The 25,337-nt window shown below is 42.6% G+C and overlaps 1 protein-coding gene across 3 annotated transcripts in view; it reads right to left on the reverse strand.

Annotated features, from left to right (window-relative positions):
* LOC111225279 (alpha-actinin-1) overlaps positions 1-25,337 on the reverse strand; it is a 56,861-nt gene that overhangs the window by 15,236 nt on the left and 16,288 nt on the right. For all 3 annotated transcript variants that reach the window (XM_022750050.1, XM_022750047.1, XM_022750048.1), the window contains exons 2-8: positions 13,184-13,298; positions 12,230-12,349; positions 8,186-8,272; positions 7,526-7,613; positions 3,553-3,631; positions 2,698-2,779; positions 1,740-1,825 (exon numbers count right to left, since the gene is read on the reverse strand). In XM_022750050.1, coding sequence (XP_022605771.1) covers positions 1,740-1,825; positions 2,698-2,779; positions 3,553-3,631; positions 7,526-7,613; positions 8,186-8,272; positions 12,230-12,349; positions 13,184-13,298 — 657 coding nt within the window. The remainder of the gene's footprint in view (positions 1-1,739; positions 1,826-2,697; positions 2,780-3,552; positions 3,632-7,525; positions 7,614-8,185; positions 8,273-12,229; positions 12,350-13,183; positions 13,299-25,337) is intronic.

Consider the following 25,337-nt stretch of genomic DNA (forward strand, 5'->3'; position numbering starts at 1 on the left):
CTGATGTTTTGCCTGATATTATCCTTCTTGTTGTCGTGCAGAGTCGTAGGATCAGACTGTGGTATCACACTTCAGCAGCGAAAAAACAAATGTTGGCAAAGTCAGACTGCGGCTCGGCTGTCATTCGCTGCCAGCCACTTTTGGCAGGTATCCGCTCATTGTTTGGAGATTGTTTTTTTTGTTTTTTTTTCATTTAGTTTCTCACCTTCTGCTTGCCTGAGAACGCGTGGTAGTAACACGACACATAAGTCATGACGGCCTTCTCATCTGGCCTCAAGGTGCTAATGATATCTGCCCAGGGAACAGAGGAAGGGGAGAGGGGACAGAGAAGAGAAAAAATGCAACAAGAGTAAAAGTGTGCAGAGACACAAGGGCCAGCAGGGGGCGTAATCACAAGAGGAGGCAGCACTGAGGGCACAAGTCGTCTCCAGTCTACCTCCAGTTTGTCTTCAACTCGGTTTGGTTCAATTCTCTCAAAAATATTAGAAGAAATGTGGCAGAATTTTAAGTGGGAGGTGGGTGGACGAAATGAAAATATATTTTATTTTATATATCTTTTCTTTCTTTTCTTTTTTTTTTTTAAATGTATGAATATGTGAAGCTCATCTCAAGACGTGTTAAAATTAATCGCCTCCAGCTGTTCAACCAAAAAATACAACCAGAAATTTGGCATCAAATATCATTAATTTTGTGAGCAGGGAAACTTTCTGAACTTTTAAACTTTCGTATTTTGTAACGAAACTTCGTCTGACTGAATTTAACAACCAGCTGTGACCCATCCCACAACTTCTCAGAGCTGTGATGCAACCGAGAGTCCAGCTGTAGTTTTCATTGTGTGTGTGTGTGTGTGTGTGTGTGTGTGTGTGTGTGTGTGTGTCTGTGTCTGTGTGTGTGTGGGGGGGCAGACCACGCCTCCCCACTCTCTCCAGTAATAAACACAGACATTTTTGCTTAAACACAGCTGTGTTGAAACTCTCTCTCTCTCTGCCTCGCAAATCAACCTGGCTCTTATGTAACTCCTGCTTGGTTGATGCTCTGAGACGAGGCACCGTCTCACGGTTCCTGTTGCACGTCAAGGTGGCTGTCAAACTAACCGACAGTCAGTCACTGCCCAACAGAGAAAGTCCCACACAGCTCCTCTGTCTCGCAGAGAAACAAGGAAACAGACTCTCTACTTAAGCCAAACCGGCGCGCATCCATTAAGATGAACCGTCGGCTCGCTGCTTGACTTTGAAGTGCCACCTTTAATTTCATTCATTCACTCCACCCTCCATTTAATCTGTCGCTCTCGAGGCTGAACATAACCATCCATTTAAACGGTTACATCTCCCCCCCCGCCACGCTAGACTTCAGGCCAATTTGTCTCTCTTCGCCTTCATCACAGGCAATCATCTTCATTTATCAGATAAAGCTCCGCCGCACCTCCCACTCCGCTCAGCTTCTGTTCAGAGCAACAAAACCCTAATCGGGAGCGAGTTTGAGGGCCCTGCGGCGCCGTGACAACGAGGTACACTGGAGACACACTTGTGCTCATTGCCTCTAAGAACAGAGTGTCGTCGTCCCATCATGCATTTGGTGGTGTGAACCATGCGGAAAGAGAAGGAGAGTGACCCCTGCAGGGGGGCGATGTGCACTGCAGAGAGAGAAGGAGCACCGTTAGGAGAAACACAAGGAGGAGGGGAGTGAGGTAGAGGAGGAGGAGGAGGAGCAGGAGGAAGGAGACGCTGCATCCAGGATACCTTCTGGGCGCCTGAGAAGGCGTGGTAGAAGCTAGAGACGTAGGTCATGATCGCCTTCTCGTCCGGACGGGCAGTGCCCACAATGTCTGCGGGGAAGAGAGGAGGTCAGGGAGGGGAGGGGGGGGGGGGGGGGTGGAGGATGGAGGAGGGCAGTGGAGGTTGTTAAACAGAGAACAGATAAATCAAGAAACAGGAAGTAGAGCTGGGGCTCAGCTCTTCTCATAAACAGTATCCAGAGTGGAAAGAAAAACAGGTCGTATCACAGTCCAGATGCTGAACAGGGAGGATCGGCTTTAAAACCTCGTCTCTTTTAAACACAGAGATTTTAACGTCCACATTAACTACGTGAGCTGAAGACTTGAATTGATTTGTACTAGGAGAACAGCATATTCAGTTCAATAATATATTCAATAGAAAATGGATGTTTGTCTCCCTCTGTGTGCACAGCTGCGTGTGTGAGCGTTCAAGCCAAAATACAGTCTCTCAGATCACGGAAAAAGCCAAACTGTATAGACTTTAATGAAGTGATCTCCCTGGAGGATGGGACAAGAAGTAAGTTCATATGAAGCCAAAGCAATCTTTAGTCCCATGTGATCAATAAACAAACAGACATGGTGGAAAAGGGAGAGTCTGTCTCTCTGTGTTTTTGGTTCTCAGCTTTCTGAAAGCAAACGACCTCTCAGCACTGATTCAGCAGTACACATGTAACATAATGTACTTTAAGTAGGCCTGTGAGGAATGTGGAGCTCTGCCCTTTTCACACCTTTGCACACCTGGGTAATCACCGCGGAAACGCAGATGTGGCTGTTAGATGGCTGGTTTCACATCCATGTCCTGAGAGGAGCTTTCTGTCACTCTCACTTCTGAGAGAGTATATTTTTTTTTGACTTTGAACACAGGAAAAAGTCTGTTCTCCTCATCATCATCATCACCCCCCCCCACCCCCCCGACTGTTCACCTTCTGCGTCCAACATCTTGGGGATGTCCAGGTACTTCTCTGCCACGTCGAAGGCTGTGTTCAGGTTGGTCATGGGGTCATCCTGTCAACAGCAGACACAGTGGGACCATTAAGATCTTTTATGTCACTGTAGTATCCTGATTGGAAACTGCTTCTATTGGACAGTAGCTAGTTACTGTACATGGAACAATGTGACCACAGAGAAATCTCTCCTACGCATCAGTTAATCAAGGTTACGGTTAAGTGTTGCTTTTATATATTTTGTTGCTTGTAAAAGAAAAATCTTAAAAATCTTGAAACTAAAATTCGATCACCAGAACTTATAAATGCTTTATGTCTTTTGCCACTAACAAAACAATAAATGGTGTAGATTTATTTTAATTACTGCACTTATGCACTGTTCAGCACTTCTTTTAAATGCTGTTATAAGTATTGATTCTTACTGATTTTATGCCTTCTATGTGATCAGGTTTTTAAGTTACTCATTATGTCACTGCACTTGTTGGATGTAATGTCTTTGTTGTAAAACACTTTGTCTGACATTTCTTGTAAGAAAGGTGCTATACAAATAAAGTTTAATATTATTATGGTTATTATTAAAATTATTAATAATTATAATTTATGTATATCTCTACTCTGTAGGTGCTTTCTCACAAGAATACTTCCGGCAGGTTATCATAATGAAACAAGTGTTTACATCTCCTGTTTCACTGGTTCAGTCAGAGCAAAACGGTTTCCTTTCTTTCTCCTGTCTGACTGAATATTTCCCTACAAGCTTTTCACTCATGGTGACTCCCGCCAGCGTTTGTGGTTCATGGTCTTAGCGGCTCATGGTGTCAGACAACGTTCCCTCACCTTGCGAAGTTTTCCATAGTCAATGAGTTCTGGACGGTGTCGATGAATGAGTGCACAGAAACCCAAACCATCTTTCCAGCTGAAACAGAGAGAGAGAGAGAGAGAGAGAGAGAGAGAGAGAGAGAGAGGTTAGGGCGAACGTGAGGGGAAACGTAATGAGTTGACGAAAAGAGAAGGAATTTGTCTTTAATCTTTGATCGAGACTACCCCCCCCCCCCCCCCCCATCTGTCTCCCTCATTAGTTTCATGTAACACACCCACGTCCTCCCGGCAGCACGTGGTGTGTTACTGTAACACAGCAGAAAGCATCAGCCTAAATGGGGATGATGGGTTATTTCAGTGAACCACGTGTACCGCAAAGTCTCTGATTAAAGTTAAACCTCAGGTTCTAAAGTTTGGGGAAATGTTTTTGATGCTTTGTCACGACGAGACCCAAAGACTCTCTTCTCCAGTCTGAATATATAATGGAGCATATACATACAGTACAGGTTAGTTAGGACAGAGCTGCAGAGTGTGTTGAGATCAGTGTGATATGGGGGGGGGGGGGCGGGGGGGGGGGGGGTCTGTGCTAAAGAAGAAAAACGTTAGAAACCTGGGAACTCTGGTGAAAAATGACCCATTAAAATTATTTTCAAGGACTCAGGACAGAATTGGTAATCGCTGTCGGTTTGCTTTTGAGGGCCAGATTCTGGATCATGTTCAGAGAAAAAGAAATTTCTGCTCGGTTACTTTAGTACACTGAACAGACAGGGTGCTGTGGCACTGCCTTTCTTTAATTCTCCTGAGTAATTTTCTTGGCAAGTGGTTTCACGGTGACTTGCCGACTTACAGATGTGGTCCGGTTTGCAGCAGCAACGAGGCGCCACACTCGAGAGAAGCAACGAGAAAATACTATGTTTTTATCGAGTCATGCAAGTTTATTTATATATTTTATTATATTTCTAGCATGTAAATATGAAAGCTAAAGACTGCTGCTAGCTGTATCTTCCAGATTAAGTTAAAGATGCATTAAGTGATTTTTATTTTTCCACTTGGAGGCAGCACAACAAACTATAAACATAATGCTGACAGATTAAAGTTGATATGAAGAAGCAAACATGGAGCAGCACTAGCATCAATTAAAGTTTGACTCTGTCTGGCTCTTTAGCTGCTAAATGCTAAAGGTTCACCGGCTAGCCACTGACTTGGTCTGGCTGCTGAGCAGGTGGTGCTCAGTGGGTTTGTAAAGCACTTTCCTGTCTGCTGCGACCAAAAACCGCACTATGGAAGTGAGAAAGTGAAGTTGTGGACCACAAAAACCAAAACAAAGAGTTATAAGAGGCTGAGAGGAACAACAAAGTCAGGGAGTGAATCCTTGTGAGTTCATCACTTTGATTAACACCTTTCATGTTACAGATAATAAGCGAATCTATTGTTAATGCAAAGATACTGGTTATAGCAGCTTTAAATTTTGCTTTAAAACCATATACTCTCTATAATACCTATATAGCGGTTATCAACCTATTGTGAGACAGTCGGATTGTTCACTAAAAGATTAAATCCACGACAAAAAGTTGAGTATCAAAATGGAAAAGTGGTTAGCACCAAGAGACAGAAGGTGAATCGACAAGTGACGGCTTTCAGTTCAGTCCTGAATGTTTAATCATTATCATTAAAATAAAAAGTACTCTGAGAACTTCACCTCCGTATTGTTACGGGGTCGGATGTGGGCCTCCAACATTGTTCAGATTTTTAAGTGGGGCATGAATTGGGAACGACTGCGATAAACAATGAGAGAAATGAAGATACAAATGTACAACCTAAGCGCTTATACAATAAATGCAGTACTGAGGTTTGCACAGCTGCTAAATTTAAACTCCAGGACAAAGTTTAAGTTAGCGTTACAGTTAAACAGAATTTTGTCTGTAAATCATTGATCATGTATCTAATTATATCTGGTTATTTCTAGTTTAACCTTCTGTGCTTCATTGATCAGCAGCCTTGATGCTGAAAGCAGGCGGTCTAAAAGCAGTTTGACCGGATGGTGCAGTGCAATCTCAATCTCAGTTTGGAAGAGTTTTGGAGGATTTACTGGTGGAGAATTAGTGCGATGGGTTATTTAAGTGTATTGGTTGCCATTAAAAGCCTGTAATGCACAAGAGGGACTTTTACAAGGCTGCTCTTACACCTGAAGCTGCAGCACTCCAGCGCTCGAGAGACGACATTAAAAAATCAGTATTTTTCCTTGTCTGCGTCTCATCTGTGGACAGAGATGTATCTGCTCTCATCCCTCAAAGAGAGACCACATCAAAGGGTCCACGCTGACAGTCCCCCTCTCCTGCACAGGGATCATCAAGCCTCTCCCTTTCCCTTCTCCTGAAATGACCTCACCTCCACCTTTCTTCTCGCCTCGGCTTTCATCCACTGATCTGAGGATCACAGTGGTTTTTTCTCTCAATAATTCAACACGCCCGGAGGCATCCCATGACGTGGATTCAGGACTAACTAGACCCGTTCATGGCAGACACATCCAGACAGGATGTTAGAGTAACTCACGTCCTCACATTCGGGTTCGGCACTTATTCCATTAACTGTCTGCATGCAACAGATCTGCTGGTGTAAATCTAAATGCGCCGGCTGGTTAGCGCCACGTCCTGTCCCGCTCAGCCGGTCTGGTTTATGAGAGCACGTCTGCTGCTCTGCTCTCCGTCTGCTTTAGGTCTGTTCTGTTCACCGTCACCACCGTCTGAGGCCACTAATGGCGACTGTCAGGAAATTACATATTTATGTAATCCTGCTGTTCTGAAAGTCTTAATTGATCCGGACAAGCCGACATTTTAATTTATAACAGCGTCCTTAAGACGTAGTTGCAGGTCTGAGGGATTCGTGTTCCTGCCCGGTGCCGCTACGGCGTTGTGTCTGAAGCTTGAATCTAAAGTTTTCTGTTAAGAAGTTGCAGCGAAGACACCAACATAAAATGTGGAGACTGAACAGCTGCGATTGGCTGCTTGTATTTATCCGACACATCTCTGATGCTGGAGGAAATGTTGACACTGAAGGTTTTTATTGCCCGCAGGAAGATCATTGAACGCATCACTTTATGAAAAAAGAAACATCCAGAGAATCTCGACCAACTTGTAAAAAAGTATAACTGAAGAACAAATGGCTGATTAGAAAGTGTGAAACCCACAAGTGATGGATTACCAACATTTGTTATCACCAAATAGAAAAGAATATCACCAGTCTGACAGGTTTTTCACAACCTGGCAACCCAAACAGTTGTTCTTCATTATTATTTATGTCCTATAACTGATATATAGTCAATTATCTATTACCGATAAAAGGGTGAGTCATCAGAAACTAATTTTATGTCTCTTGGTGTTATTTCCTTGGCGAGATGAAAACAACATCACTCAAACTCACTGCGCTGATAACTGAGCCAAGATGCCTCAAAACTGAAGAGCTGAATCTAAAAAGCAGGTTTTACATCGACGGACAGACACAAGTGATGCTGGGCGATTTACCAAGTTTTAAAAGTCTGGAGTAACAAAATGAAGAAGTCTGGACTGATGCTCACATCCGACTCTTTCTTCTTGTTTTCTTCTTGACCGCCATGAATAACAAGTCAGGACTGACTGGGATCAGTCCATGTTACTTTGCTTAAATTACAGCACAACTGGATTTTGTATTGACGTCCCCCTTCAGCAAAATCTTTAAGCTTGTGGGACGATAACTAACCAAAACCTCTGGTTCAGATATAACTGTGGGTGTAATAGAACAGCCAAATATGAAAATGCACCAAATAAAACAGACTTTAGGTGAAGGTGGTGGCCCTGCTGTTTATTCACAGTCTTTGGCCTGATTTGATGTTTGATGCAGAGGCTCGAACATCTGCTTCCACAATCTCATCTCATTAACTGTAACTTCATCTCCGAATGTGAGTATAAATAACATTTTTTAATGACTTATCATGTTTTCCTCCCTCAAGCCTTACCTGATGTGAAAGTTTTGGATGTTGACATTCTTGTAGGGCGCAGTCTTCCTCTGGCACCACAACAGGAGGCCCTCTTTGGCAGATGTCTCTGCATTTGGGAAGAAGGGATCATTGTGAGGTTGGCGAAACTCTCAGGGTTTTTCACTTTGACCGACTCCCGACTAATCCCTGTTTAGTGGTGGATTAAGTGGAGGTGAAGTGAATGGGAAGCATGTGTGATTGCTCGGATGTTTCGTGCTCTCTTGTTTCCAGTGGATACTGAGCTGGTGTCTGGTATTGTGTTGCACCCACACAGTGAGAGTGAAATACTCTAAAACGCACGGTTTTGAAATCTAAAGCTGAACGAATCAAGCCTGATTACTTCTGACATTTAAATTGGATTACGCTGTAAATGCATTATATATGTTCACCAAGGAGCCAGCCATAATGTAAACATTTCTACCTCCAAAGGGAAGGAGAAGTCTCTGAAACATTCATATTCAAATGAACGTGCATTAGTTCAAGTCCATATCTGGTATTGTGCAGCTGGGTGAGATCGTGATGAAGGTCTTTACGCTGAGACACTGTGTCAATGAAGAGTGTTTTCAACTGCAAATGAAGACAGTGAGCAAGAGTTCTTTTCAATAAAGTGAAACACACACACACACACACACATATTACCTTCCACAGAAATGTCTTGGATGGCGAAGCGGAGGATTATGGTCCAGATCATTCCCAGGGTCATCTTAGCGTTCCCATCTACGATCTCTGAAAGACGGACGAAGCAACAACGTTTACATTTTAGAATTTACACATTTAGAAGCGACCTGTAATTCATATTTTTCACATCTGGCAGATGTTCCCCGCACTGATCTGGTGATTTCTGGGTAAAATGCTGTCCAGATGTTCAGGTTAAAATTTGGCTAAATTTGGTTGAAGACTGAAAGATTTTTGGCGATGCTAGCTTCGTAGCTCGATGTGATGTTGGTCTGTCGGACAGTTGCTCCCCCACTTTGGTCCAAATTGACGGCCAGAAATGTTGTGCAGACATTCATTCAGAAACATATTCAGAAACTGAGCCTTTAAAATGGACTTCTGTTACATTGTGAGGTCACAACAAAGCAGTCACCTCCTTCAGCCATGCCCCCAAGCCCCGCCCACCCCGACCCACTGTAGAAGCCTTGCAGGATTTGGTTTCTCTGAGTGTTTACCTGAGATCTGCGATATTTTTATTCACTAACTCAAGAAACAGTCAGATCAATCAGAAAAGAGGATCAGAGCCTAAACTACTATTGAGATTGTTTTTGGTTCTTAAAACCACAAATATATCTTCTTATTGATATCAGAACTTAAAATAAAATACCGGACAAGTGTAAAACATGGGACCTTTAAATAAGTTCTAACCTAGATGTCTGGACATCTTTTGACCTGCCAGTTATTTAATCGATGCTTACTGGGCTGCTGTCCACAGACAGTTACAATATGTGCAGCAGCACATTAACTTTGCTTTCCAGTATTAGATATCCAGTATTCCAACGGCCAATAACAAGGAGTGCGAGAGTTAAAGAAATGATGCCCTGACACACAATTAGAAAGAACACACTCATAGGAAACTGACAGATTTAAAAAAAAAAAAAAAAAAAAAAAAATCATATTTTTTATCCTGCGACCATGTGTTTAACAAATGTATGATATACAGAATATAAACAGCTTTCATGGGCCTTTGAGGTCAGGAGCCCAGTTTGACACGGCGGATAATCTGTTGATTCAGAGCCAAAACTCCAGTTGCATGATTTTCCACAGAGGCTCTGCTTGGCTCACAGTATTTCTAAAGGGGAAACTGAATCAGTGAGCACTAAACCTTTGAATGAATGAGATGTGTGATGATTCAGTCATTTGAGCCTGAACCTGTTTAGCTGTCAATCAGCTGTGCGCCTGCGGCCGAAGGCTGTGAATGAACTGCCTGCGTCCAGTCCTCTCTGTGTTGTCGATAATGAAAATCCCCTCCAGCAGGTCACCCTGTTTGCCTGGCCTTCAATAATCATTCGTTTCTGCCTCTAATCCAATAAGGCACAGAGCACGGCAGCTCCGCGGTTTGCTCCACCGTGACGGACAAACTCGGGCTGCGAGATGTCAGTCAGATGTCTGTACATGTAACCGTGTGTGAAAGACGGCTCAGATTGAATTAGGAGGCAGAAGAAGCTGGGCCCGGTGGCCGAGGCTGACACATGCAGATACATGTTGAGATTAGCTCTAATGAACATGACTGATCATCGGGGGGCACAAATCCTGTTTATTCCATTTGAAACCCCCCACCCCCCCATCTCCTTTATCCTTCACCCACAGCTAACCCCCTGATGAGTCGCATGGATCTGAGCCTGCGACTAGTCCCATCCCACCGCCACAGTTAGCAGGGCCGCTCGACCAGGGGGGGGGGGATTCCAGCCGGCTAATCTGTCTGGAATGCTGGTCTGGCTTAGGAGCTTTTATACCGGCCTCTGTGCACTGCAAAAAAAAAAAAAATCTCCATCTTATCGAGTTATTTCTGTCCGTCACTGAGGCCCAAATATTATGGTTTCTTACAGAAGGAGAACCCGGAGAGAACATGTTAAATTTACACAGAAAGGGCCCAGGAGCAGGGGTTCGAACCCAGAACCTTCTCGCTGTGAGGCAACAGTGCTAACCACTGCACCAACTGCGCCGCCGCTAAAGGGAGAAAATCTGCTGTAAAAGACCTTAGACTTTATTAAATATTGTCTAAATTTGGAAAATTCACAATTTAAGATGAAATCAAACAGTAAGTCCCTGTGGACGCATCGTTCTTCTTCTCTCCCTTATTCTCTTCTCTCACTTCCTGTCACCTCTCTACTGTCAGCTCTGCAATGAAGAAATAAGAAGCTGAAAATACTATAAAAAGATACAAAAGATACATTAAAATTCTGTTTACAAAGCAATGCTGACTTTCGGTACTTGACAGATCCCTGCAGCCCTCGTCAAGAAACTGAACTATTTAAAATATTTGTAAAATAAAAGTTTTTTTTTCAAGCGTATTAAGAAAATAAGACTTTTAGGACTTGATGATAAAGATTTTAGCAGCTTGTGTGTGTTCACCTTCGAGCCGAGGACAGGAGCAGAATCACGAAGAGATGTAGGGGTAGAAATATGTGGAATCATTATTGTATTGATCCACATTTATGGAGATGTAGCTGCAGTTTGCGCTCGTCAGCTCATTTGTTCTTAAAGGTTTTTCCTTGTCAAGATTTCCTTAAAAGATTTTTGTGTGGGAAACAGAAAAAGCTACTGATGGAAAGAGTAGAAGGGCTGAACATGAGAGGTCAGAGATTAACTTTATTATGTGTCGGGGTGGGACCTAAAGAACAGGCCCACGCCTTTAAGAGAGCCAGATCCCCTGAGTGTTAAACCTGGAATCGACTCATTTACAAGGGTTCATATTCTTAAAAAGGTCAGTTCACAAACAATCCAAAATAACATATTTTCTATATATATGCTGTTTGGACATTCAGAAAGTTTCAGTTCTGTGTGCTGACGTTTTGAGATATCTTCCAATAAAAGGGTGTGAACAGTGTTGGAGGGGACTTTTTCTGCAATAGAAAGTGCAGTATCTGCATCAAAAAGAGTAACCAGGACTTTTGTTTCTGGAAGGACGAGTTGTTAAATTTCATTTTTACGAGCTTTGAGCAACGTGATCAAATTTCTGTTCCCCCTTCATTGGATTGGGACAGCAGAAGAAATCTCAGAGACACACACCTCAACAACAACTCGAAACTAAAACGATCAGCACGGCTAAATAACACAGAGGGTACTGACACGTTAAGATCCCTCAAATATTTTGAGATCACTTATTGGACACACTTGGAAGTTTGTGTTTGCAACAAACATGCAAACTATGCCGAATTCAGAAAATGCCAGAGGGCCGTGTGTCGCTGTGAAAGAGGAAGATAAATAATAAGAGAGAGAGAGTGAGAGGGAGAGTAGAGTGTTTACTTTGCTAAAGACTTGTTTACTCTCCGGTGGGAGGAGGACGGACATCCCCGAGTTATTTGTGCTGAACAATGAGCAGCCTCAGGCCCTGAGGGGATTGCTGATCCTAAGATTTACTCTCAAGAAAAATGCATCGCAAAGCACAACCTCCACCGGAACACTCCGAAATGAGGATCTCATTAACGGCACAGCAGCCGGCGGCACTGCCATGGTAACGAGGGGAGAGAGAGAGAGAGAGAGAGAGAGGGGAGGGGCAGAGACTACATTATACATAACTACTCACAACAGAATAGTAGACATTGATTTTGCTGATGGACTAATTCAAATCGATGCATCGCAGTGTGAGGTGTAAACAAACGTAGAGAAGGTCATGTGGAAATGAGATGTGACAGCACTCGCCGCTCACTCCATTTCAGAGGGAAATAATATACTAAAATATTGTACTTTTTATTCCACCACATATATCTGACGGCTTCAGTTACTTTTATTTTGAAAATGTGATGCCTTTATCTGACAGCAGCTGGTTAATTGATTAATAGTGAATCATCAAACAAATAATCTGCAGCTGTTTTGGTAATTAATATTTTAGACACTTTGAGCTCAGTTTACCTGTGGTGGGCATTTTTCACAAATTTCATACGTTCTACAAACCAAACAATTAATAGATTAATCACCAAAATTATCAGCGACACTGTTAACTGAAGTAAAGCTCCTGTCACTCACCCTCTGCACCAATAGACACCAGCTTCACTCCTTTGCTGGCGATGAAGTCGAGCGCCTTGTTGACGTTGGAGATCTTGTGGACTCTCATCTTGCCTCTCTCTGGTTTGGCCAAGCGTTCGCCTACACAAGGAAAACACAGGAGCAGAGGAGGATGATGATGATGATGATGATGATGATGATGATGATGATGATGATGATGATGTCTGGCACGTTCAACTTTAAAATAAAAAACATTTTGCTCTACATACAATAGGCGAAAATAGTGCCACGGCTAAAATGAATTTGATTTAGCTTGAAGGCTTTTATTTCTCTCAGAAAGACTCTGTTTTGGTTTTTGTCACCTAATATTTTTAATTGTTTGATTTGTTTTTCTTCTCTTTGAAACCTGTTGATTTTATGTCTTGTCTATTTTATTACTGTAAAATGCTCTATAAATAAAGATTATTATAATTGTATTATTAGTATAAAACTGCCGTTGACTGTTAGCTCATGGGTTGCAGCTAGCAGAGAGATGGTCTATCACAGCAGCAAACTGTTGTTTTCACTTCCAAAGAATGTGTCTAAGGTCTAATTTATCAGTTTCTCTTCTGTCCACCTCCGTATTTAACAACAGCTCTGTATTGCTTTGCCACAACTGCTTTTTAATAATCCAATCAAATTTGAAGAATTGAATTGAAGTCCCTTTCATAACTAGACCCACATGTTCAGTTTCACTTACAGAAGATGAAAACGTTTTAGCTTCTGTGTCACCGTGACGTGCATAGGAACAGATATGAGAGCGGTATCAATCTTCTCATCTAACTGTCAGCAAGAAAGCAAATAAGGGTATTTTCAAAAAAAATTTTTTAACTCTTGCTATGAGGTTGATCCTGCTATCCAAAATCAGCATGTGACGGTCCTGCCCAAGCGAACTGTTTTCATTCTGTTAATCCTGTTAAGTAAGGAGCTGTTTACCTGAGATGACCTCGAGCAGCAGCATGAGTTTCAGTCCATCCCGGAAGTCCTCCTCGATGTTCTCGATCTGCGTGCCTGCTTTCCTCAGGTGAGAGTTACACCAAGCTGTAAACGTCTACAGAGACAGGAGGGTGGCGGGGGAGAAGACAAAAACATCAGTGACTGCACATATGGAGATGTAATCTACTGCAGCACAAATACTGCATGTGTATGTGCGGCGTTTATAAGTCCAGCGTGAGCCACGGGTGCTTGCAGGGGAAGCAACATTGCTTGTGAAGCTACCAGTTTGTTCATATTGCAGAGTTATTAAATTCACACTATTTTTTTTACAATCTGTTGTTAATGGCGCCAGTCCAGTGCATTAAACCCAGCACAGGCAGAATTTTATTTGGGTAGGTAAACATGAGAGCAGCAGGCTGGTGTCTGAAGAAGTGAGAGGTTTTTTTCTCCGCCTGGTTGATGGAGGTCTTGTTGGAGTCCACAGCCATGCCAGCAGCTCTGTGAGGCCATATATAGACACAGTGGTGCTTTGACCTGAATGCTAAAGTCAGCACGCTAACCTGCTCAGACTCACAATGCTAATAGGCTGATGTCAAGCAGGTGTAATGTTAACCATCTTAGATTAGTGTGTTAGCTTTCTGACATTTGCTAATTAGCAGTAAACATATAACATGAAATACCAAAGTATCATCCTGAAGGGGACGTGAATGTGACCTTTCCTGTAGCAGCGTCATTCATCAAAGTCATTCAGATTCATCCTCTGGAAACCATTAATGTCTGTTCATGGTAATCCATCAGATAATCATTTATAGATACAGATATTCCAGATATATCTGAATCATCACTACCGTTCACAGGGTTATGTCGCAATCTAAATTCCTGTTTAATGTGTTTGTGACGAAAACACTGACTCACTACCAGCTCTGCGTAGCCAAACCTGACCTCTGACCTTTTGGTAGAAGGGAGTGTGAGATCAGACTCTTAAAAAAGGAAATTTCACTGACAATCTGTGGTCTGTTGGTTTGTTCGCATGCTCCCACCCTTTCACCTTTCCCTGTGATACTAACAACTTTATGTACGGCACTTTCTCCATGGAGCCGCAACACACTGGGGCATTGTACACTGTATACAGTAGGTGTAGCAGGCCTCGGATTGTCTGGCATTGCTGGCATGCAAACATGCTAATGGAAAACATCTGGAAAAAGGATCTCAGCCGCCCAACAGGAGCTGGCATGAGGAGTGGGCCCGCCGCGCACCCTGCTGTGAACGCCTCTTTATGAGTTCCCGGGTTAATTACACCAAGGGCGCAAACATCAGGCACCATGTTTCTTCCAGAGAGCAGAAGGAGGACCTGCAGGAGCGGAGCCAGGCGTTTATGAAAGCCAGCACTGTCCTTCGCTGGCCTGCCTTCCACTGCCGGGGGAACAAAAGCCACTTAAAAGTCACTGGGCGAGCTGGTTTCGGAGCACTCGTGGAACTTTCTGCGATGAAGTCACTCTTAAAAATGGAGTGGCATGAGGTTTACATGACTATCAATAAACTGAAGCGTGGAAGAGCCAGGTTTCAGATGTGTGCGTGGTGTGGAGTTTCAACCAATGAAAACCCCCAAAGCCAACTCTGTGGATACTGCAGGAGATGTGGAGGGAAGAGAGCAGATTATATGGTGTTTTATCTCTGAGGGTAGAACTGACGGAAAAAGACCAGCAGTGAAGATTTATGTGCAACTGGCAGGCACACGCCCTCACAGCCTCTGAGATACTGTATTCCTCTAAAGTTAGTCATGATTTAAGTCAAGCTCCAACAGGCACTAAGATATTTCAATTAATCCTGATCAATAGTCTCTGTAGAGGCTTGCCAAAGACTTTAAACTGTTGAAGCCAGGCTGTGGTGTCAGCAGCTAATGTGAATACTGTATAGTTTAATCAGTGTTAAGATAAGAGTGTTTTCTGGCTCTGCAGGTTCAGGTTCTCACTGTGCTGTGAGGTTATTTGTTACTTTTCTCTTCCTTCCCTTTTTTTTTTGTGTTCACTTTCCCACCACTTAATTTAACAAAAACGCCTTCAAAAATGTCAGAAAGAGAAGTTTAAATTTTGCATATTTGCAACACCAAGCAGCAAGAAGTTAGGTTTGGCTTTATACCAAAGGACATTCGAAAGAATTAGACCTTCTAAAACCATAATTTCACTTGGGTAGAAATGTAGAAGGTACAAAGGGAGATGAGACATGTGCTTTAAGTGGATGACCTGAGTGCATTTTTCTTTAAAACTACTGCCTAGTGCAGCTTTAACAGGACCAGACAGCTGAAAATGCCAAAGGGTTTTGAGTCAAACCGCAAAGAGCACAGTTGTGAAAAACGACTAAAAGTTCACAGAAAGAATGTTAGCTTGTTAAATGTGCTGGAAGGAGGGTAAGTTCGGCTGCTCCGGGCTGGACGACAAGCCTCCTCCTGACAAGAATTAGCCGGCCCTCCTGCAGCTCCTCTAACTCTCTGGGTCACTGTGGAGCTTGGCAGCAGCCCACAGTCCAGGCTGGCAGCCACCTGCACTGTCACATGACCCGCTTGCTGTGTTATGGTCAACACTCCCAGGCCCCTCAGGTGTTCTGGGGCTCTTGGCAGGGCACGACACTGAGTTACCGGTCCACTGGTCAAAGTGGCAGATTACCGCCTGAGCAGACAGTCAGATAGGCATTAAAATGAAAACTCATGGTCATTATATTCACACGAAACCTGTAAGAGATGAGCTGTGTGCAAAAAGGATGTGTGAACTTCATATTAAAGAAATTGTGTTCACTCTCTGGAAGATATTGTAGATGCCATCAGAGTTTAGGGTAATGCTAATGTTATTGGAAGTTTGCACTTCAGCAACACCAGAATTATTACCTGCGGGTGTTCAGTCTTTTCTCTCCTAATGATAAAAGTGAAGACACACCATTTAAAAATGAAAACAAGCGTATAAGCTAAAGACATTACATTACATTTTTCATGATCATACTTATAATAGTAGGACTACTCAGCTCTATGTTGTTTCTTATTTCCAATTTTTGACCTTTGGACAAAGCAAGGCCAGCTGTTCACCTCTGATTCTAGCCCTTGCAGTAAGCTAAGCTAACTGGCTAAATGTCTGCTTAGCCCTGGCTCTCTCCACACATCAGTCAGTCAGTTGTCGCTTTTACACTGTTTCTACGAGTTAAGCAAAAAGCACATATACAGTATATAGATATAATGTGTTAATTAGTGAACTGAAGAGATGCTGGTAGGCTGATTTTTTTTGAGTTAGCTGTTTCCCTCTGCTCCTAGTCCTCGTGCTAAGCTAAGCTAACTGGCTAAATGGCTGCTGGTTGTAGCTTCAAACTCTAAGACATTAAAATTGAAAAAAAAAAGTACTTTCCAATAACTGTTGTAAGTTAACTTTCAGTATGACCCAAATACATCTGAAAAAAAAACAAACAAACAAGAAACAAAACTTTTTTTGATGACTCATCTGGAACATGGAGATGTATATTTATGGCCATGCAGCTTAAGCCTCAGTCATTTAGCACATTATCACAGGGTTGTTGTTTTAAAATGAGTCCTCTGGGAACAGTAAAAGTCATACAGAGGCAGCATTTTCAACGAGCTCACGGAGGAAGCTAGATACAGCTGAAAACATCTCCCAGTACCAGTGACATTTCAGGCTAAATCAACTGTCGTCTGATTGAAATGAGAAATGAAATGTCTGAAATCAGGAGCCCACTGCTTACTAAAAACCTGTGACCATCATTGTTGTAAACGACAGACAGTATGTGCCGGGCCAGACTGGAAGAAAAGCATAACAACCGTAGTTATTAATGAATTAATCTAAGGGCAACTGTGCCTTTCACTTCCCTATGACTGTAGTATGGCTTTGTGAAAGATTAGCATCACTAACTTGACCGTGCTGGTGGAGTACTGAAGGAGCTCACAGAGAAACACACCCCCCTGAGATTTCAGTTGCTATCACTGCATCAGGCGCTGGGTGTTCCCTGCGCGGAGGGCCGGGGTATTTATAGCCAAAGGGGGTGGCAGGATGAGTAGCATCGTTACAAACATGCTCTGAATGAGAACCACTGGTGAGCTTCACCCTTGAACACTCTCACTGTATAATCAGATACAGTATGAAATGTGCCTTTGGTGCTCCGTCTGCTTTTGCTCAGTCCGCTTCATCGACTTCTGAACCATTTTGGAATTTCCTAAACGTCCGAGAATGACTTTTTGACAAACTCCAGATCTGAGAGCTGGTGTAAACTTGTTGCATTCCTCTGCTGATCATATGAGTTTGCAGGAGAGCGGGTTGTGTAATAACGCAATAATAGGCACAAGAGGAGAACTTGCTCTGCAGTTTACTGGGACTGCTCTGGAAATTTTGGCCTTTTACACTATTCTCACACAAAAATGAAAAAGTAATTGATCAAATAGGCCAATAGTCAATAATGAAAGCAATTGCAGTTCTACATTTTATAACAAAATGACTGCAAAAAGCAATAAAAAAAAGCCCTAAAATTGTGTTTATCCAACCAACACTACAAAACCCCCAAATAATTAATTCATTATAATGTAAGACCAAGAAAGGCAGTAAATTGTCACATTTCAGAGCCTGGACAGTCTTGAAAATGACAATTGATAAGATCCACAAAATGATTAATCAACTCACTGGTGCAGCTGTGTGTAATTGTTGAAAAGGTTTGTCTCATTAGCAACTGCTTTTATTCTATAAGACTGACACAAGGCTTTTATTATCTCTATCATTGTTTTAGATCAACTGTGAAACCCCGATGAGATTTACTCTACTTGTGCAGTTTACATAAAATTGGCCAGATACCTCAAAACACAAAAATATAACTTCAAATGTAATGTGCATGACAAACATCTGTTCAACAGAAATCACATTCACAACAGTTGACGGACTGTTTATTGTTTAAATGTAATACACGCAGTACATTGCTGTGTATATTATAGTGAGTCTTGTATCCTTGTGTGCTCCATGTGTGACTGTGTCGTCCTTGCACAATTTTTCTCAGTACAGTATGTGCTGTGAATCTCTGTAAGCTGTTAACATGTCTGCATCAGAGTCCTGGAGACCAATTCAATGTGCTGCTCATCAACAGCATGCCAGTGAAAATCACTCTCATTACTGCAGCTCAAACACAGTCTGTTGCAGTTTCAGTGCAACATGTCGTGTAACGGAGCAAAGTGAAAGCACGACCGACTGTGTCTGAGGGAGGAACAGGAGGGTCGTAAATTTTGAGGGCCCACTCCCCCCTCCTTCTGCTCTCGTCTGCCTCTTTTCTCTCTCGTCTCAGCCTCCCAGAACTGAGGCGGGCTATAAAAACAACAGGGGTCAAGAGCGGGAGGAATCTGCTCCGCATCAGTTTCAGGGAAAGTTGCCAGTCAGCGTCATTACACGCACCATTTTTCCCATGGTAACCACTGAACGCAAAGCTCAGCAGCCTGAACTACTTTAAGCAAGTATAACTACATACTGTACTCTCTGGTGTGGTTGTAAATAAAACTGGAAAACTGCTGTATTTTACTGCATTTTTATGATATTTCTTCCGAGGTGATATTAATTATTTTTCAGTTAACTGATTTGTTGTTCAAAATTTCTCCGAGCGCCAGGTGGTGTCTTCAAATCACTTCTTTTGTCTGATCAACAGTCCATAACCCAGAGATATTTAATTTACAATAAATCACAAAAAAAGCCACAAATCCTCATGTTTGAGAAGCTGAAACCAGCGGGTGTCTAACATTTTTGCCTGATAACAAATACGCTTATTCACTTTTGTTGCTAAGATTTAGACGAAGAGCTCAATACCATTCTGTTAGCTTAGCACATCGTGCAGCACACAACTTGTCACTTTTAAACTCTGTTGTTTTGTGTGGACTTAACAAACACGTGACGTTTAATTTGTGAACATTAGAGTTGCCACTAGGCAGATTTGTTAGCTTTGGACAGAACCACGCTAGCTACTCCCCCGTTTCCAGTCTTTGTACTAAGCTCAGCTAAGCTAAGCTAAGCTAAGCTAAGCTTTAGCTAACCAGCTGCTGGCTCCAGCTTCATATTTACTGTGCTGATATGAGAGTGGAACCAATTTTTTCTCATCTAACAGAGCTGGGCTAGCTGTTTCCAGTCATTAAGCTGAGCTAGGCCAAGCTAAGAAGCTACCTGCAGTATTTCAGATTTAGCATACATACATGAAAGTGGTATCAATCTTCTCATTGAACACCTCAGCAGTATGAGAGATTTTTTCATTTTAAATTGGCTTGGGACAAGAGTCGAATTCCTGTGGTTCCTACACAGATGAAAATAAACTTGAACTTGATGCCAACAGATCCATCACTGTGACGTGTGACCCGAGGTTAGATTAGTTTTGTTTAATTTTTTGTTGAATTGAGTAATCAACCATTCGCTGTTAGCACAAATACTCTTTAACAATTAAAAAGAGTTTAACCTCCCTGACAGTAAAGCACCACATAATCTCAAGAAACTTGAATAAAAACTGCTTCATGACACATTAATAGCAGCCGTAAAGCCATCACATAGTTTTCTTTTTAAGAAAACCCACTATCTCTCCTCGCTCCTGTTCCTTTCCCCACCTCTCACTCGGCCACTTTCCCCTCCTCCCCACTCCATTAATCAACCTCAGTTAGGAAAATATTTCCTGCGTCCCTGCCAGTTCCATATTAGTACAATCCTTTTACTGAAACAAGCCAGCTCATGAGTGCGAGCCCCTGCCATATCCGAACACACAGGCAGGCAGACAAGTGTAGAGGAAAGGCAGATACTGCTGGCAGAGCGTCCGACACAGGAAAGCGGTTTTCAACACCGTGGCCAGTTTCTCAAGCCTGAGTCTCCAGCTAAGGGTACCAGAGGGCCTCTCATGTCCCCACGAAACCCCAGAATCAGGCAGATAAATTGCAAGAAAAACGTCTACAGAAGTATCTTTCCAGCATCTCCTCCAAAATGTTCGACTAAGATGGAGAAAGGAGCAGAGAGGAGGTTGAAGGGGGGAGACTATTTCTTTTTACAGCATAAAAACCTTAACGCCACCCACAGCTCTAGTAATGTAATGAGATGTCTGGATGAGTTGGGGGGGGGGGGGGGGGGGGGGGGGGGGGGGGGGGGGGGGGCCTCTGTGGATCCCAGGGAGGTAAAAGTGTTGTGTCTCTCATGTGAAGTCTATTTCTGCTGCCTTCGTTTCACTCGGGCTCGTGGGGGGACAGAAAGTGCTGGTGGAAAGTGTTTACTGTGCCAGGAAAACAGAGCTGCTAACAGCTACAGCACCTTCCTCTTTCTCAGACTCCCAGATGATTTCCTCATGTGTGAAAGATTACGGGCATCGCATTTATAACCAGACGAGTTCACTGGGAGCACGGTCTGCACCCTGGAGGGACACATGTGGAGCAGGGTATGTGTCAGTGGGAAGTGATAAAGAAGGAAGGAACTTTTCCAATTTACCGTCATAGTCTGAATATAAGACAAAAAAGGTGTGAACATGTTCACAACTTCAGATCTTCTTTTTTCAATGGAGAGAGTACCAGTACAACACGGTCTTCTACAGAAGGTGCTGAATTATGCGCCGTTCGTAGCCTCAGCCCAGGTAACCTGCAGGAGGTTCTGGAGGTTCGTTCGATGTGTTTTGCTGTGACAACTGAAAACAAGTTCATAGCGTCTCTCTACATCTTCACTGCAGAAATGAATCAGGGAGAAAATCTGTCAGTCAGTCAAGAATTACAGCTGTCACAGATGATGAACTCAAAAAAACAGTTTGAAAAATGCGAAACTGTCAGAGAAAATGATTGTGACGCTTCGAGAGGTCTGACAGGCGAGAGTGTGAGTGTGTGACTGACAGACAAGATACACTAACGTGGGTTTAATGTTTCACTTACACAAGAGAAATGGCTTCAACGATGGGGACTGTCTTCGCCTTGGATTAATGGTTTCTCAGAGAAACTTTCCCAACAGGACAAGTGTAAAAAGTATTTCCTATCCTCAAAAAGCCTTTTTCTCAAAAACAGATGTTGGAAAAGTGGGGGTGGGGTCTTACAATCAGGATCATCCTACACTTAGACTTTCCAGACTTGCGGACATTTGAACTGTGTGTCCCCTCTTGTTTAAAACACTAAGTATCATGAAGAACAGGAAATAGCTCGGTCAAAACGGCAACATTTTTTGGAAAAATCGACTTATTCAAATGTGGATTCAATTTAAGGGACAAGTAAATTTGCATAAATCTTAAACATCAAGTGTAAGTTTGGTGATCTCTTCCACACAAAGTTGTGCCGTTGACTAATAACAAGTCGTCTTGACAGCGGTGACCTTTAAAGGCATGGACAGCAGGAGAGTCTAAGCTGTCGTAGTTTATTAGCTGTTCTGAACCGTCAAATTTTGTTTAACACCCAATTGCTTGAATATAAACACCACAAACTTCAGATGCTTTGCAGACGTTTATGAGACAGGAATGAAAGTACAAATACATCTCTTGAATAAACTTACAGTTCCATTAGCAGCCGAGCCAAAGAAGCTAGCTAAACTGTCAGCTAGCGAGTTTGCCAGCTCTGAAAGCTATTATTTCCCAGCTTAAATAACTTTTTACTGGATGAAATGATGTATAATCCAAGAACAAAATGCCAGCTCCAGGAGAAGCTTGAAGAGCTATTGTGATTATAGTGCAAGCATTCCCAGCATGCTGGCATGTTAGCCATAGCTCACCAGCTACAGCAATTCACGAACTAGCTCTGCGAGTAGCCATAGATATCATCAGCATACTATACAAACTTAGAGGTAGTGTAGAAATTGAACACAAACTTTTTATCAAAATAAATGAATTCATGTGCTTCATAATCACCCACTAAACTTGTACAGATCATGTGTTTTCTGATTAAATAAGTTATACGAGTTAAGCATCTGTATTTGCAGATATTCAGCCCACACATCATTTGTATTTGAGTGCTCAATCTGGAGTTTGTCAATGTTGCCAAGACAATAGATTTTCAGTTCACCTGAACAGTTGTTGCAACTTTGACACCTACAACAACTTGGTGGAGCCACAATCAGGAGAGAGAACAACAACAATGGAAAGACGTAGGCATAGAGGAACTTTTTCAGTATTCGGGGTGATGCCTAAATTTGGTCAAAAAGTTGCAAAACATAAACAAAAACTTAAAGAAAAGCTGGAAAAGTCCCGATGTGATGCTCCCCTGTGCATTTCTGACAGTGCAGTCTGTCAGAATTGGTAACAGATATACATTACATCCTAAAATAAAAATGAACTGTCATCCAAAAAAACAGAATTGAGAGGTGAATCAGAATCGACAATGAAGGTCTGGCGGAGTGAACAGAAGATTCAAGTTACTGCTGCCTTCAGTTTGGCGGCAGAGCTGTGGAAATAAGAGCCAACCCTCCTCTTTGAAAGTCACAGTGAAACACAGTGGATGGAGCGGACATGCAAGTCAGGCCAAACTGCTGTCTGGCCGCTCTGCAGGCTGCTGCACTGTGGCTCCATGCATCTGGCAAGCAGAGAGACTCCAACACAGAGTCCATCTCTGCAGTTGAGTGGGAGGCGAGAGAACAGAGGGATGTGATGCAAAGTCTGAAAAACCCGATGGTGGAGCTGTGTATGCCCAGAGGCAGAGATGATGAAGAGACAGACAAGGGAATGTATAGACAGAGAGAGGGAAAACAGGAAGACCAGGGCAGGGAAACTGTATTCCTGTGGTTCTGATTGTTGAGTAGCCTCTCTGTTCTTTCAGGAGCAAGATTTTAACCTCTGAAATAATATATTTGCACTTTTTAGTAGCCAATAATCAACTCATATGCCGGTCCACTCACACCATCATTTTACCAGTATAACAATAAAACTTTAGATTTATTATATTTCAGGGGATTCACTCACAGAGGCAATGTAAGTTCAACTCTGGACAACTTTGATGAACACATTTGCACTCTCGAACAAAAGCAAACTGGAGGCTCTTCACTGGCTCACACAGTATTCGGTTTTATGTAACCATGTTCCGCCAAAGTTTAAAGTGCCCCACAACAGAGGTAATGGATGGAGCCAATGGTAGAAATATATTCTCTTGACTTAACTGTGTAAACTAACTGAATATGAAATAACAGAAATACATTTAAACCATCACATACACAGGGTAACAATAGGGCAAAAAAAAACAGACATTTTCTGCCACTTCAAGCCAAAAACTTGGTTGTTTTTAGACCAAAAACTGCTGCAAGCTGGAACAAGGCTCCTACGAATTGCCTACGGTGGCCCACAGTGGACAGAAGTAGCCTTGTGTATTGACAACAATGGAAAAAATGTTTTTCCACTGAGGGCTTTGCAAATGGGGGATTTTTTTTTTTTTTCTTTTTTTATCGCCTACAGATTTTGTTTATTTTACAAATTAGGTCGTATTTTTATTGTATCGACCTTCACTCCAATCATTATAATAGGATTGTATCCACAAGGTTAACTCCTGTGATCTGTGGCAACATCTCTAAAAATAAGTCTGTTTTCACTTTCAGTATCACTTCCAAATAAAGCGGCTTAGATCATTTGGCTACACAGCCGGCTTGCTAACCTGTCTGATCTTTCGACTGCTCATGTTTCTTGCCTTTTAATGGAAGTACAATATTATCATGACTGATGGAAATGATGGCCAAAACAAAACTATGAAAAAGGACACTGGAGTTATTTCGCTGGTATTTCAGGCTGCTTTGATGCCACCAATTACTGAAAGCAAACACAAAGAGTTCACCTGACATCTACAGAGGCGCCTCAGCATGCCGACATTTAAAGCTCGGGCATGAACAGCACGACGCCGCTGCATTAAAAAAAAAGGGCCACTGCTCCATCCGTCGTGCTCAGAGTGAGTCATGGACAGGAACAATATGACCTTTCTGCCTGTTGAACCTTGTGGAAAAATGAAGGGGAAATATCTGCCTCGCTCTCTCTGTGACAGCCTTCCCTACGCTGTCTGTCCCCCAACAGAGGAAGGACAGGAGTCTGGGGGCCTGCCAAGTAGCAAGGGGAGTGTGCTGAGAGGGTCAAAGGTCACCGTTCATCCCCCTCCGTCTCCTTCCTCTAACGCTCGCTGGAGGATACAGCCTGACTACCCACACATGCTCCTCTTTGACTCCGAAAACACTGGACGAGGCTCGGCCGGGCAGATGTGCGGTGTGTGTGTGTGTGTGTGTGTGTGTGTGTGTGTGTGTGTGTGTGTGTGTGCAACCGTTGTACTTCCTCCCTGCAGCTGGTCCAGTTTGTTGAGCCGACACTTAACCAATTTAATCCCTACTTTCTTTTTCCACCTCTTTTATCACGTTTCCCCTTCTGAGAAAGTTTGAAAATCCTTTAGTTTTCACAGATATGTTTAGATATTGGTGCCAATATGACACCTGAGTCTTGGAACTGATGTCAGAAGAATACCTTAGTTTATATGGCAATGTTTTAACTTTTTAAATGTAATACAAGACGTCAAACTGCTCAGTGCAGCAGTGTTAAATATAGAAAAGTTAAGAAAAGAAAAGTTTCCTGGTTTAAATTACGAGGTATCTGATCAAAGATGAGCCAAAAGATCTGAGCGCCCTATTACAACTGTAATTAACTTTTATTTTCATCATCAATTAATCTGCCTATTTCTTTCTTGATTAATTGATTAGTTATTTGGTTGGTAAAATATCAGTTTTTTAGATACATGGTGCGACTGTCTTGTTTGCTCCAATCAGCAGTCCCAAATATATTCGATTCACAAAGAGAAAGAAACATTCTCACATTAGAGGAGAATATATAAATACATAAACTTTTATTATTGGAAAAACGATTAATTATCAAAACAGCTGCCAATTCATTTTCTGCTGATCAACTAATCGTGTCAGTTCTACGCTCTATCCCAACATTTCACCATCTTTCCTTTGGACACGTGTCATGAGGTTTGATACCCGGCCAAACGTACGTGTGATGTTCAAAGGCTTCATCCTCGATCCTGCTGCGAGATGCTTCATTAATCGCTTCAACAGAGTGTTTTGGCAGCCCCGTCACTCTCAGGCTCATGAATTTTTCTGACCAACAGAACTTTATGTTGGATTCTATTCAAGATCCAAAGGTTTCCCAAAATACCAACTACACCACAGTGCATAAA

The sequence above is a fragment of the Seriola dumerili genome, unplaced genomic scaffold (genome assembly GCF_002260705.1).
Source record: "Seriola dumerili isolate Sdu_G_001 unplaced genomic scaffold, Sdu_1.0 BDQW01000149.1, whole genome shotgun sequence".
NCBI classification, from domain to species: domain Eukaryota; kingdom Metazoa; phylum Chordata; class Actinopteri; order Carangiformes; family Carangidae; genus Seriola; species Seriola dumerili.